Raw genomic sequence first — 14,943 nt, forward strand, 5'->3', positions numbered from 1 at the left:
GCAGCGGGTCTAGACTCAAGACATTAGACCGCACAGTCCTAAACTGAGAATCATCAAGACCCATCAAAAATTGGTGAAGCTTCTCCTCTTCTCTCTTCTTGTTCAGCGCTGCAGACATGCCGCAATTACACCCATTGCATGTGCAAACGGGTATTTTGTCGAGATCATTCAATTCATCCCACAGCTTCTTAAGTCGTCCAAAATAGGTCACAATCAGGTCTCCATTCTGCTTGCAATTCGCCAATTCAGACTTTAATTGTTGGATGCGAGGTCCATTTGAAATTGAAAACCTCTGTTCAATATCATCCCACAATTCTTTCGCATTTTCCCTGTATGTGATTGTCGATCGAAGTTTCGGTTCAATCGTATTGAGAATCCATGAAACAATCATGGAATTGACTGTCCACCAATCATCAATTTCAAGAGCAGCATCATCAGGTTTTTCAATCGATCCGTCTACGAATCGAAATTTTCGTCTTGCCCTCAAAGAGCCTCGGACTGCGCGAGCCCATTCGTCATAATTTTCACCCTTCAATTGTACCTGGGTTATGATATTTCCTGGGTTATCATTTGAATACAGATCGTAGGGAGAGATCTGTTTCTTCAATTGATACCCACTTTCATCTTTGCTGCCATCATCCTTTTTCCCTGCCATACTGTTCTCAGGACCTTGCTCTGATGCCATAAAGAAATAGGATGAGGCAGAATCTGTGTTCTGTATTGATGCTCAAAGGCTGATTTATATACACAATGTACAACTTGTTCTACATCAGGGTAATTACACCAAATCCCTGGAAATCATCTAAAGAGGGAAATATAGTTGAAAGCAATTGAAAACAAATAATTACACGTTAAAGACAATAAATGAGTATCAACTAAATTAGTCTCCAATATTATTCTAATACATATTTTACGCTCATTAAAGTTGATCATTAACTTTTCTGTTGCAAAGAAACAAATTTATCAATTTCAACCAGTTTCAATTTCAATTTAACAATGTGTAATGAACAAGAATGGTTGGAATTAACAAAGGAAGCAAAGTTAAGTAATAACTCGACAAAAAAAAATGGACATATTAAGGTATCAATTATGTACACTACAAGAAAACAGCATATTAGCCTCCATTTTTAGCGTCGGCCCCCGACACCGACGCTACTAGCGTCTGTTTAGAGTCGGCTTGGCTCACGCTATGTGAGAAACTACCTTTTGTTTTTCTTTAAAAAATATAGCCTCGGTCTGACGGATGCTATTAAAAATTATTGCAGACACTATATTTTCTAGAATGACTTAGAGTGGGACGATCTCATGCTAATCTTTATGTTGGTAAATAAATTAATAAATTTAATTCTTTTATATTATTATTATTACTCTTTGCTGACTTTATATTATAAGAAAATCATAAAATTAAACATCCTTATCCTTATCTCACTAAAAATCTTTTCAATCAACCCTTTGTATCTTCTCATTCATCTAACTCAGAAAAAAACCATTCATCCTTCAATTTCCCAAATTCGCGTCATACTCGTCCCTTCACCAGAAACCCCAAAACTTATTCTTGGCTATGAGTTTAAGCTTGGGATACGATGATTACACCTTGGTTTTGGTTCACTCATGGTTTTGTACGAAACCACTGCTAATTCGGAGATTGTTCCCCCACAGGTATTCATTTTCCAGTTAACACCTTTGTTTGCCTCTTCCTTTTTTGAGAAAAACACTTCTGTTTCAGATGCAGATCCACAACTGTTTGGAGTAGATCTGGGCTGTTTGGAGCAGATCCGCCGCTGTTGTAGGTTTGTGCCGCTGTTGGAGGTTTGTGCCGCCATTATCGCCTCCAAGTCCCCACCTCTGGTGTTCTATTTCTTTGTTGAGTGAGTTTTTCACCATTATTGGGACAGACTGTGGTTGAATAAAAAATCCCAAATCCTGTTAAGAAAACCTTAACCCCAATTCTACTTTCTAATATGTTTAATTAAAACATCTAGATTTTATTTGTGATTTAAATGTTTTTGTTTTGGATCAACTAACTGTGATGTTTCTGTTAATATTTTACGAGGAGACACATGACATTTAGACTCAAATATCGTGTGGGATACGAAGCCTCTTCGCTTCTCGCCTTCATAATCTCTACAAAGTGAGTATGGGTTGTATGTTCTTGTTATTTCTCTTTTGTGCTTTATTTCTCAAATTAGATAAAAAACCAGGTTTATCTGTAATTGTGATTCTTTTATGATGTGGATTGAACTTAGTTAAGTATGGTTGGATTTGGAGTATGGATGTGCTGGAATGTAGTAGCTTGATTGTTATAATGAGTGTATTTTCATTGCACTTTGTTTTCTTTTTTATTTCCATGAACTTGATCTATTTTCATTGCTTTTCTTTATGACATGTACCATTGTTTTTGTCTACTAAAAACCGTTATATGTAAATGTGTGTTGTCTATCACTTAAGGACATTTTGGTGCATTAATGTATGCACTTTTACAATCTATAAACAGCTTGTATATTAGACACATTGTTTTGTTTTTTGTTTATCATGTTTGCATATTCTATTCTATTCTATTCTTTCTCAAGTGATTTGTAGATTCTATTCTTTGGCAGTATAAATATTGTTTTTTGTTTTACGTAATATGAAAGACCAGTCTATTCCTCATCAAGTGATTTGTAGATTCTAACTATTGCAGGTAATTTTTGTTAGGTTCTGCTACAATAACTGCTTGCATTTGATACTTATTATTCAATTGGATCAGCAATTCATGCCATTGACGGTACCATCCCCTTTGGTCGAACGTCTTTATGAAATGGTGGCTTTAGTCACTGCTACTACTACAACAAGGAATCTATATTAACTGTTGAGGTGAGAATAATAATAATGTATTCATGATAAGAAGCAATTTCATGAATGATTAGTAACTTGTATTTGCAATTATATTAGTGCACACCGATCCAAATTGACAATGAGCCTCACCATGAGATTGTTGATTGTTCCTGTTAAATTAATGTGAAAATGAATGCTACCATGTTTATTTATGTATTTGCAATTATATTTGTCTTTTGTTTTTTTTATTAATATGACTTTAGTTCAAGAGTGACATAGCCTTATTGAATTTAATGGTCTACTGAATTTGCTTTAGCATATCCTTTTCCGTAACCAATGAGAATTCAACGTATTTGAATTACACTTATTTAATTTTGGATAATGACTATTCAACTTTATTTCATTTGATATTTTATCATAGTTTTTATAAGTTTTTAATTGGCAATATGCTTTCAAAAATTTCTGTAAACTACTTTTTGATATTTTGTAATGTCAAGTTGTTAGTTTGATATTCTGTTAGATCTAGATTTGTAATAACTTGTTTGAAGTTTTTGATTTAATTTTGTTTTTGTTAGGTTCATGCCCAACGGAGCTGGTGATGGTACGAGGCAGTTAAAGAAAGCTGCTAATGATCTAAACTAGCCAAAGAGGCTGTCGAGTGCTTTTTTTGATTCCATGTAAGTTTCGGTGATAAAAATTGTGTTTAGTACAATTTGATTTTATGTTTACTTTTGTTATGAAAGGTGCAACTCAGCAATTTCAATGACATAATTGTTGTCATAGTCTCATAGATGGATGATATTGGTAGAGAAAGGGGCAATTGAATGTCGTATAACAAATACTCCACAAGTGTTTAAACAAATATGCAACAGAGTAGAGTAGCATCAAATAAGAGTTTTGTAGCATAATATTTTGTGTAAGAACAACTTCTGATCTGGTCATGTATTGTCCAAGGAAACTCTTTAAGAGGGTCAAGATCTATAATTCTGAATGTGAAATTCAAAACTCTTGCCACATTGTATCTCATTTAAGTAATTTCCAGAGAGAACCAAGTCATTAACATAAACCAAGATAATGGTGATGTTTGATAAACTAGAGTTAACATATAAGGAGTGTGCTCTGACTGAGACTGGTGATAACCCAGAGAAAAGAGCACAAGTGAGTTTGTGATGTCATTGGTGGCTAAGCATGCTCGTGATCATACAATTGAAACAACCATGTATACACACTTTCATTGAGGCCTTGATGTACAATTTTTGTATGCAGATAATCATCAGGTTGAGAGTGATGAGTAGTTGCTACATGCTTCCTGTAGACAAAGTAGAGATGAGTATCTCACTTGAACTTTGAAAATGTTTGAAAGGGGATATTTATTTACGAAGAAAATTACTATTATTTTATTTTCAAATAAAACTATATTATTTCATTATCTTAGAATTTAAAAAAAATTAAGAAATAGGTTATAGAAAATTATATGGTGAGGCTATATTACGTGAATCTTATAATATTTAGAATTCAATTTTGTTGTCCATAAACTTGTTCAATAAATTAATAAATGGTCTTATAGAATATTCTATATTGTAATAATAAGGACTTTTCACATTTTATTCATGTTACAGAGTTATAATTTTGAATTTAATAATTCTTTCCAAAAAGTTAAAGACTATATATTTGACTACAAAAGATAAATTATCAAGCAAACTTTCTATCAATGTATTAGTGTTGTCCTACGTGGTCTATTTTGGGTGACCTATGTGACCATATTTCATACTAACTAGTAGAGAATTACAACCGACTTCTTTTACTTTGCAGTGAAGTATAAAGTGCCTATAATAAATTCTTTTAATTTTATATCATTGAATTCTTAAAGAAATGACACCACCTGCTTACTTTCTCTTTTTCGTTGGAGACGTACTATTGAGCCACAACAACAAGATTTGTTTTACCAAGCATCAAGTATTAACACCTCCTCTTTATATGCTTTTTCATTGGATCAATTGAGGGATGCCACGACAAAATTCTTTTGACTCATCAATTAGTCTTTACAAGTGTTTTGAGAAATACTATTATGATAACAAGTTTTCCTGTGTATTTGCAGGATGTGATTGGAGCAGTTGCTAAGACATCAAAATTGTCTTCATCAGACGTGGAGATTGAGATAGCACACTACAAAAAACATGGTTATTAGTATCTTACAATACACATATTTCTAATTCTAGTTATGTCCTCTCTTTTTTCACTTCTTGCTGAGGTTATTGTAAAAGTTAAGCCGAGGTTATCGGGTTTCAGTGGTCCATAGGTCATCCTTCTTATCTTATTTGCTTTTAATATTTGCTAAAAATTCATTCTAAAAAAGAAGTAATAAAGAAAAGCTTTCTACATTGTCTCTGGTGAAAGCAAGTAAAAGAGAAAATCTTAATGCATTGCAAATTGGAACCAAAGGTAGGTTCTGTTTTGTGAATTAGAGTCCTATCTTTTAATCTTTGTTCTTTTTAATGGAACACAAACTACAATTGAAAACCGACAAATGAAAATGTGGATTCTTACAAGTTACATGTGTGACTATTTCTAAGATTTATATCTTTATGCAATACGATCAGTGTCTTTATGAAATATGATCTGTCTTCACTATGTACATTATTTAACTTTCTGTTAGGATAATGTAGCAGTTTCAGTTATATGTGGCATGTTAGGTTAATGTAGTTGTTTCAGTTATTCTAGTAATGTTTCTATTTCTTTCCTACTGACCAAGATTCATTTAAAAGAGAAATTGAGTACATTAAATGTCCAAATTAATGAAACAACAGGTCTTATGTGTTAATTGGTTTATTAGCACAGTGGGGGAAAATAGGGTATAAAGTGAACAATATTTTTTTATTTTTTTAAAATCATTTAGCGTCGGCCAGACCGACTCTATAATTTTTTGTTGACTTTTGAATATTGACTTTAGCATCAGTGTGGCCGACTCTATAAAATTTTGTTGACTGCTTAAATGTTGACTTTAGAGTTTGCTTGTCCGACTCTAAATGAATCATTTAGCGTCGGTTTGGCTCACTCTACATGATTTGGTTGATTTTCCAGATATTGGAAATAATAGCCTCGGATCACTGTAGAGTCGGGTTTATACTCGGCATAGCCGACGCTATATTAGCCTCGGACAGCAAACAGCGGACGCTACCCAGTAGCTTCGAGTTTTTTAGCATGCCCCCGACCCCGACGCTAATCCGACGCTAAATCAGTATTAGCGTCGGTTTTAGCCCTCTTAGAGTGGGTTTTTGGCCGACGCTAAAATGCAGTTTTCTTGTAGTGATATGTATATATTTCATTTATCAATTCCTTTAAACCAAATAAATGATATGTAAAGAGAATGTGTAAAATAAGAATTATGTCATCAAGACGTAACATACATGTAGAAAATCAAGTGATTTTGTTCATATAAAAAAAAATCAGGGTATAAAAAAAATTATTCTTTTTAAATGGGGGGCTCCCCCTTGCACCCCCGATTCCGCCACTGCTAAGAGCACAAGTTAAGAAACTAAAAAATAAATAATAAATAAATTTTGTATTGAAAATATAACTTATTAAATGTTTACAACAATAAATATACTAGTTTCAAAAAAAGTTCTAAGAATATACTTCTATCTTTAGCTTTCTAACAGGCACAAGCTAGTATTTCCTTAATATTATTATTTTTTATGAAGTAAACTGCACTATAATTATGTAATCTCAAGAAAAAACTTCACTCTATTTTATTTTCTGTTGCAGATTTTTTCTTAGGCATTTATCAAGGTATGGATTCCATATCATCCATTCATCGTGTTTTCTCTTTTATATATGAATAACAAATTGCATAGTCATTACCCCTTCTCCTTTTTCTTGTAAACCATAGAACCTGCGAGCAATACCTTTTAATGATTCTTTTGAATAAAGCTTTTTTTCTTTTTAAATCAAACATTTTCCACGCATAACTACAAAGAATATTCTCCGAGTCATATAAGATTTAAATGGGCGGAAACAAAATTTCTAAGAGATTTAACGTTATTGCATGTTCAAAATGAGAATTAAACTGTAACCTTAGAAGAGATACCTATAATATCATCTAAATGTTATTGGATTGTGATTGAATGTATTAGAAAAAAAACCGAAACCTTGATTAAATTAGAAGAGATACGTCTACAATTGTTATACTTTGGTGTATGGATAATATATCGGATGTCCCTGGAATAACCTCATCAAGCATGGAATATCAAAATGACATACACAAAAAGAAGAAGAACTTAAGGTCTAAAAAAACACATTTTTCAAAATAAATTGATCAAAATCACCACACGATTTCTCCAAATCTCACTATGATTTTTGACGAACTTTGAACATCAATTTTGAGTAAATTTTCAACAGCAGCTCAATGAGTATGTAAATGCTAAGTTAACAAAGAAATAATTCTAGGAATTTTCTCTACAATTTTCATTAATTTTACATTTTAGTTTCATCTGGTAATCTGAATCTATAATCCTATGGTTCTGCCACTAGCCTAGATGTTTATCATGAGTCATGACCAACTCTTTGATATGAATTGTAGGACTTTGTGAGCTAGCAGGCATGAATATTGATAATTCGGACTATACTTATTATTATGTAAACAAAGTTGGAAGATTTACCGGAAGGTATGTTCTGCCATGGATTACAGTCAGAATTATGTTGGGCATCATACTTTTCTCTGCGTTGTTGATCTATACATATCGAAGAAGACATGCATCAATATATGAAAATATCGAAGATTTTCTGCAAAGTAATACACTCATGCCAATAAGGTATTCATACAAAGAGATAAAGCAGATGACAAAAGGATTCAAGGTAAAATTGGGTGAAGGAGGTTATGGAGATGTGTATAGAGGAAATCTAATAAGTGGTCCATTTGTAGCCATAAAGATGTTGAAAATTAAATCAAAAACTAATGGGCAAGATTTCATAAGTGAAGTTGCAACCGTAGGAAGGATATACCATTCAAATGTGGTAAGACTCGTTGGGTTTTGTGTCGAAGGATCAAAACGCGCTCTTGTTTACGAGTACATGCCCAATGGCTCACTTGATAAATATATTTTCAACAAAGAGGGAGTCATATCTCTAACTAACGACCAAATAAATGAGATATCTCTTGGAGTGGCTCGTGGAATTTCATATCTTCATCAGGGTTGTGATATGCAAATTTTGCATTTTGATATTAAGCCTCACAACATCCTTCTTGACGAAAATTTCATCCCTAAAGTTTCTGACTTTGGTCTTGCAAAGCTTTATCCTATTGACAAAAGCATTGCCACTTTGACGGCAGCAAGAGGAACAATTGGTTACATGGCTCCTGAATTGTTCTACCAAAATATTGGGAGAATATCACACAAGGCCGATGTGTATAGTTTTGGAATGCTTTTGATTGAAATTGCAAGTAGGAGAAGAAATTTGAACTCACATGCTGAGCATTCAAGTCAACTTTATTTCCCCTTTTGGATTTATGATCAATTGGTTAAAACTACAGTGAGAGAAATGGAAGATGTGATTATGGAGGAAATTAATGATGTTTTGAAGAAAATGTTCATGGTTGCACTTTGGTGTATACAGTTGAAACCCGTTGATCGTCCTTCAATGAACAAAGTAGTAGAGATGCTTGAAGGAGATATTGAAAATATTGAAATGCCTCCAAAGCCTTTACTATATCCACATGAAACAGTTCAAGAGAATCTTGATGGCAACTCAAATGAAACCGAATCAGATTGGTCAACCAGTTATGTGGAGGAAATTGCATCCAATTCTTTATTGAAGTATTCAGCTTGAAAATCACAAGTAATTATATTGATATATATATACTATACACTTGTAGTGCTTGTTTTCTTTATTTGTAAAAATATGAAATGTGAATCTGTTACTTAGTTACTAAATTCTAAGTATTGCATATGCAATATGTAAAAATAATATTTGTGTGAGCCTAAATATTAAAACTAAAAGTAGGGCCTATAACGCCCCATTTCTCCTATCTTACGTGCTAATGTTTGAACTAGGACTTGTGTCATTTTAGGTAAGTTTAGATTTTTTTTGCGTCGAGACGGACAAGTCTAGACAAAAAAATGTTTTTTCCATCCACACGAGTAAATTCAGAAGAGTCTTGCTCAATAAATCCCTCAAATTGCACAACTAATCGGGTGGTAACTCCCAATTGACATATTTCTGAGTAAACCAAGATCGGATCATAACTCCTTATGAGCAATTTTCTGAAAATTTGAACAATTTGAGGGATTTATCGAGCAAACATCAATTCATATGGAAGTGATTTTTAAAGTCCATATCCCAGACTAGCTTAAGAGCCCATAAGCCCAATGTTGCCTCTTCCAACATGGGAATCTTGATTTTTTTTCCTACAAAGTGATTCGGTTCGTAACTCCCAAATGATTTTTGTTTTTGTGTGTTTATAAACCTTTCGATAGCTATCTCCTAAACATTGTTTTACAGACTTAAAAAGAGTAAATAGGGTGACCAAAGAAGCCGTCATCCCAACATGGTCACAAAACCTATACTGTTCTTTTTCCTTTCAAGGCTGAAACGTCCTTCATCATCCCGAAGGACCAAGCCCAGAACTTCACCATTTTCCAGCTTGCTGAAGATTCAGAGCATAAGACAAATATGCCAAAAGAATTCAGTTTGGGTGTGTGTCACAAACAGTTCAGAGGCTCGAACATTGTACACCATGCATTGGATTGGAGAAATAAAAAATCTCTACAGTTGCTCACATGAAAATTATTTAATTCTATAAGGGACTTGCAATATTGTCCATACTAGGTTCCATTTTCATGCTTGTTGAATATTATTTGCTGAAAAATTGCAATTATTTGCATACAGAGCCTTTATAAGTGCTCTTCGCTTAGTATATGCCATTATTGAATTTGAACATTCTAGAAATAAGGTTATATTGATAAGTGCATATGGTAGAATAAAAGTAGTGAGAATGGCATGTGTGTCATCATGGTTGAAAATAGCTCGCACCATTTCAAGTGTTTGTGGGATGCAATAGGAGATGATACACACCTTCAACTCTGTTAAATAAGTTGGCATGGTTGTTTTAGGTTTTAAAAATTGTCCGGACTTTATTGAAGGTTCAGACAAACATTAGTCTGCAACCGATTACCAATACACCATCTATACACTGGTGGGCCTGAGAGCCAGGCTCTGCCGATTAAAAATGTTGGGTTTATTAGAGCGCATTTATTTGGAACCTGTAAACAGCAAATAGGTAGCACATAGATTTTGGAACCAGGAAAATGTAATACTGAAAATGGGCTACTGTTACTATTCAGAACTGAAATCAAAATTATTTTAAGCAATAACATATTATTTAATAGGCTATGTAAAACTAAGCTCGTGTTTGGAAAACAAAACTACGGTGCCACTACATGGATTGTAGGATGTTAGGCCTTGGAGATGTCATTCGTCGTGCATTCAACTTTAAATTACTGTGTTTCCAAACATGTTGTATTTAGCTTAACGTCGATTTATAACAATGGTAAGTGAGTTTGTAGAATCTCCGGGTAGCAGCCAAGGTAGATTTCTGAGTTGTCCAATGCCTTGTACAGGCATTCCTTTAGGAGTTTGAAATGGCTTAGGAGGCATTTCCAAGGACTCAACATCTCCTTCAAGCAACTCAACCACTTTGTTCATCGAAGGACGATCAATTGGTTTCATCTGTATACACCACAACGCAACTATTATCATCTTCTTCAATATCTTCTCCTCTTCCTCCGTACCATTCCCCATTTCTATTTCTTTCCCTTCGCTAAATTGGTCGTAAACCCAAGAAGGGAAATAAACTTGACTCTTATGATCTTCGCCCTCATTCATGTTCCTTCTTCTACTCGCCATTTCCATTAACAACATTCCAAAGCTATAAACATCTGCTTTGTACGATACTCCTCCAATATTCTTATAGAACAATTCTGGCGCCATGTATCCCATAGTTCCTCTTGCAGCCGTAAGCGACACAATGCTATTGTCCGTTGGATATAACTTTGCTAGTCCAAAATCTGAAACCTTTGGAGTGAAGTTTACGTCAAGAAGAATGTTATGAGGCTTTATGTCAAAATGCAAAATCCTCATGTCACACCCTCTATGTAGATATTCAATACCACGCGCTACACCAAGAGCTATATCAAACATTTTCTCGGAACTCAAAGAACCCATTTTTTCTCTTGAGAAAATGTGTTTTTCAAGAGAACCATTAGGCATGAACTCATAAACAAGTGCTCTTTTTGTTTTCTCAACACAAAAGCCAATTAGGTGAACCACATTAACATGGTGAATCGTTCCAATGGTAGCAACTTCATTGATGAATTCTTGTCCATTTGCTCTTGATTTACCACCTAGCAACTTGATTGCTACTAGGTGACCGTTGCGCAATTGTCCTTTGTAAACAGAACCATAGCCACCTTCGCCAAGTTTATCCTTAAATCCTTTTGTCATTTTTTTAATGTCCGAGTAAGAGTATCTTATTGGCATGAGATTATTGTGAGATTTAAGAAACTCTTCAACTGAATCATATGCAGATAAATGCCTCCTTCTCCATTTATATGCCATGTACATTGGGATAAATAGTAAACCACCTATGATTCTTATCAGAAGGATTATTCCTGTTTTGACAGAAGTAAAAACAGATATGTTAAGATTCCTCTATGCAAAAATTATTTTATTGTTGATTAACCATGAATTTAAACTGCACAACTTATCTACCGTTTTAAGAAACATACCGATGATAAGGCCTAATATGTGAGCACCTGCAAAAAAGAAACTTATAAGTATACAACAAATTAGCATATTTCTTCTACAAAAATGAATAACACATATTCACAAACATGTAGCCCATCATAAATTATATATCATGTTCACAACTAGAAAGGCGTGTCTCGTTGTTCGCTCTTTTTATCTTCTGCAAGTGATTCATCAATAAAGCATTGATCTAACAACCATCTTAATTTTCAAATGACATTTGAATGTTAAGATTTGAGAACTCAATAAGAATTCCGTGGATTCACATCTTATTTTTCTACGGTCTTATATGCATCAATCTATTGATTAAAATAGCAAAGAATAGAAACACCACCTTTAGTCACATCTTTGGCTGTATGGATTAGCTCTTTTAAAGCACCTGCATATGTCCAAAGGAGAAAAATATTTATCAAACTGTTGAAGGAAAAAACTTTACAAAAAGTATACAAAATCAATCAAAAAGTATATGGTTAGAGGAATTCAAAAAGAAAACTGCTATGAAAGAAATAGAAATTGTACTGACATTTGAAAGACGGTATATAGTCATGACTACAAGGTCTACTTCTTGAACAACCAATGACCTCATTGTTTTTGTTCAACTTACAGTAACCTCTACCTTGACACTCTTTGCAGAATATCTCATGCCAAGAAAGCTCCAATCCATAAACAAGTTGCTGATGAATATTCACGTATGAAATTTTTTTGCCGCCGTTGTTCAAATTTGAAGTCATAACAACCATGACTTGTATGCTGCATGAATCTTCCAACTCAGAGATTTTCAACTCACCGAATACAGCATAATTGGAAGAGTTGATTAAACCTTTGTTACAAGATGAAGTATCCATGTAAAGTGGAGAATTAATTGAAGCTGCGCAGCGTATAAATGCTATGGTTTCTAAGTTATTAGTATCTAACAAGCTATAAGGTTTTTCAGTGGTGAAGTTTTCATTTGTTAAAGTGTAGAGAGGAATTGAAGAGCAATTTTCTTTGTTGAGACCTGAATCTATGATCCTTATTGTGGAATTTTTGTAGTTGATGGATTCTGCAAAGTATTTTCCATTGTATAGATTTAGTATTGTTTGATTGTTCTCACACGAAAGTTCATAATTTGGATCACCACAGTTTTCGGGATCGGTTTGTAGACGAAAAGGGTAAGTGATGTTTTGTATGTTGCCACAAGATGAAGAGAGACATTGATGATTTGTTTCTGCTAGGAAAGGAAGAGGGTATTGGAGTATCATTAAAACAATTAGATAAACAAGAATTTTCCAAGACATGGTTGAAAGGAGAGAGAGAGATTTCAACTTTGAAACAAAGGAAAAGGCTTATGCTATTGGCTAAAGTATGAAGAAACAATGTTTTAGATCGCGGTTGAAGTTGAGTCGTGATCCCTAATGTTATAGATAATTACGGTCAAACGTAGTGGATATGACCTCGATCACAGTCGCTTGTGGTTGCTGAAACATCAACAACATTGATGTTGCGGTTCAGATTGTGGTCGTGGACCGTATTTTGAAACCCTATCCAGAAGTATGAAACTAAGCGTTACTTATATTTTGAAGTTTGAAATATTTTCCTATTAGGAAAAAGAAAACTATTAAATTTGATTTTGGTGAGTATGACACTTACATTGCAATTTTGATTATGTTCATGTGATATAGACACATGGTTGAGACATGAGAAGAGGATCCTATTGGTGTTGTGTTGTTTAACATCATTGACAAAAATTGATGCCATTGCACAATATGCGAATATGCTGCACTCAAGGATTCTTTGAACTTTGATTTTGATTTTTGATTGGTCTATAAACTTCTTAATTTCAAAATTTTATATCTTATACATCAAATTCAAACGTAAGCATGCATGCTTGGTTGCTTCTTTGTTATTTTAATTTTGATCATGTATTATATAAGGGTACCAAATAGTGTTGACTTTGATTAAATTTGTGTATCCGATTAGTAAATTGTATTTGAAATTCAATGGTTGGATTATTTATCTTATGTGAAAGATTTAACTGAACGTGAGTGGGATTCTTATCATTCATTTAATACTAAGTTGTTTTTTAGCCAACATTTAATACTAAGTTTTTTTTTTTTTTGAGCAAAACATTTAATACTAAGTTGACATAACAAATATGACGAATTTTCATATATCAATTGGCCACTTAATTTCTTAAGGGAAAATAACACTCATCTCCTATCTCCTATGAGGTTTCTCTAAATAACACACGCACCCCCTCTATTTTGTCATGTGACACAAACCACCTCTTATGTTAGAAACGTTAAGTTGCCGTCAAATGAAAAATAGAAACGCTGACACGCCTCTTCTCATTCCTTTCACTCTGGTTATAAACTGCGTACACACCTTTTCAGTTTCTCTTCTCCATATTTTTGTAACTTGTTCATCGATGTTGTTTCTCCATGGAAGCATCAGACAACAGCTAAATCATTGGGTATAATTGTTTTCATACTCATCCTTGTTCGTTGCATTGAGCATCATTTCTTTGATCGTCGTTCTCATTCTTGTTCGCCATCGTTTTCATCTTACCACCGTCGTTTTTTCTTATGGTACTTCAGTGATTTGATTATATACCAATTGTATTTGGTAAATTTTAACACCTATTTGCAATATATATATAAAATCAAATTTAAAGTCTTTTTCATAATATATATATATATATATATATATATATATATATATATATATTAAATTTAGTGAGTTCTTTTGTAGCTTGTTCTGAACTGAATCAAAATTGGCAAGTCATAGGATAATGACAATGCATGCATGAATTAAATTTTATTATTCTATTTTCAATATCATTAAAGTATAACTTTAAAAGATAAAACTTAAAATGAAAAAAAAAAAATCTTAAAAAACAAAGTTTCTCAGTAAATATACATTGTGGCGTCATCCTGTAACTTTTTAGCTCATTACTTAACATGAGATATTTGCAAAAATAAGCTACAAATTCAATAGTAGGGAAACCTTATATAACTCTAAAATTTAAGGGGCTACATTTTCAAGTTTAAATATGAAGGACTAAAATTGTGAGTCAACGAAAGTAGGAGGACCATAAGTGCATTTAAGCCAATAAAAAAATATATAAAAAACTAGACTTAATAAAGCATTTTTTTTCCCCAAAAAACTAGACCTAATGTCAAATAGTTTGAGCTAAAAAATAAATGTCAAATAGCCAGCACATGTATGCTGAAATAAAAATTTGTTTTAATTAACATAAAAAACAATGAAGATGGTGACTACTCAACAAAGTTGTCATGTTATTGTCATTCAACTGAACTTTATTATACTATTTGATTGTTCTGGATT

General features: G+C 33.2%; 2 protein-coding genes across 3 annotated transcripts in view; one reads left to right on the forward strand and one right to left on the reverse strand.

Moving 5' to 3' along the window:
* LOC146953034 (rust resistance kinase Lr10-like) overlaps positions 1 to 8,839 on the forward strand; it is a 41,612-nt gene extending 32,773 nt beyond the window's left edge. Inside the window, exons 1-5 of one of the 2 annotated variants that reach the window (XM_085707628.1) lie at positions 1,872 to 2,131; positions 2,695 to 2,853; positions 3,390 to 3,491; positions 4,913 to 6,603; positions 7,394 to 8,839. In XM_085707628.1, coding sequence (XP_085563754.1) covers positions 7,414 to 8,640 — 1,227 coding nt within the window. In that variant the 5' untranslated portion in view covers positions 1,872 to 2,131; positions 2,695 to 2,853; positions 3,390 to 3,491; positions 4,913 to 6,603; positions 7,394 to 7,413 and the 3' untranslated portion in view covers positions 8,641 to 8,839. Of the gene's footprint in view, positions 1 to 1,871; positions 2,132 to 2,694; positions 2,854 to 3,389; positions 3,492 to 4,912; positions 6,604 to 7,393 lie in introns of those variants that run through there. The other variant, XM_085707622.1, reaches the window with a different exon arrangement.
* A 1,282-nt stretch (positions 8,840 to 10,121) lies between these two features.
* Positions 10,122 to 13,138, reverse strand: LOC146953035 (rust resistance kinase Lr10-like). The gene is made up of 4 exons (XM_085707632.1): positions 12,140 to 13,138; positions 11,951 to 11,995; positions 11,598 to 11,624; positions 10,122 to 11,480 (listed from the first exon to the last, which is right to left on the reverse strand). The coding sequence occupies exons 1-4, from the start codon at positions 12,891 to 12,893 to the stop codon at positions 10,339 to 10,341; spliced, it is 1,968 nt and encodes a 655-aa protein (XP_085563758.1). The 5' UTR covers positions 12,894 to 13,138; the 3' UTR covers positions 10,122 to 10,338.
* Positions 13,139 to 14,943: the final 1,805 nt, after the last annotated feature.

Source organism: Medicago sativa, chromosome 1 (assembly GCF_051527215.1).
Source record: "Medicago sativa cultivar Bolivia chromosome 1, Bolivia_mono, whole genome shotgun sequence".
NCBI classification, from domain to species: Eukaryota; Viridiplantae; Streptophyta; class Magnoliopsida; order Fabales; family Fabaceae; genus Medicago; species Medicago sativa.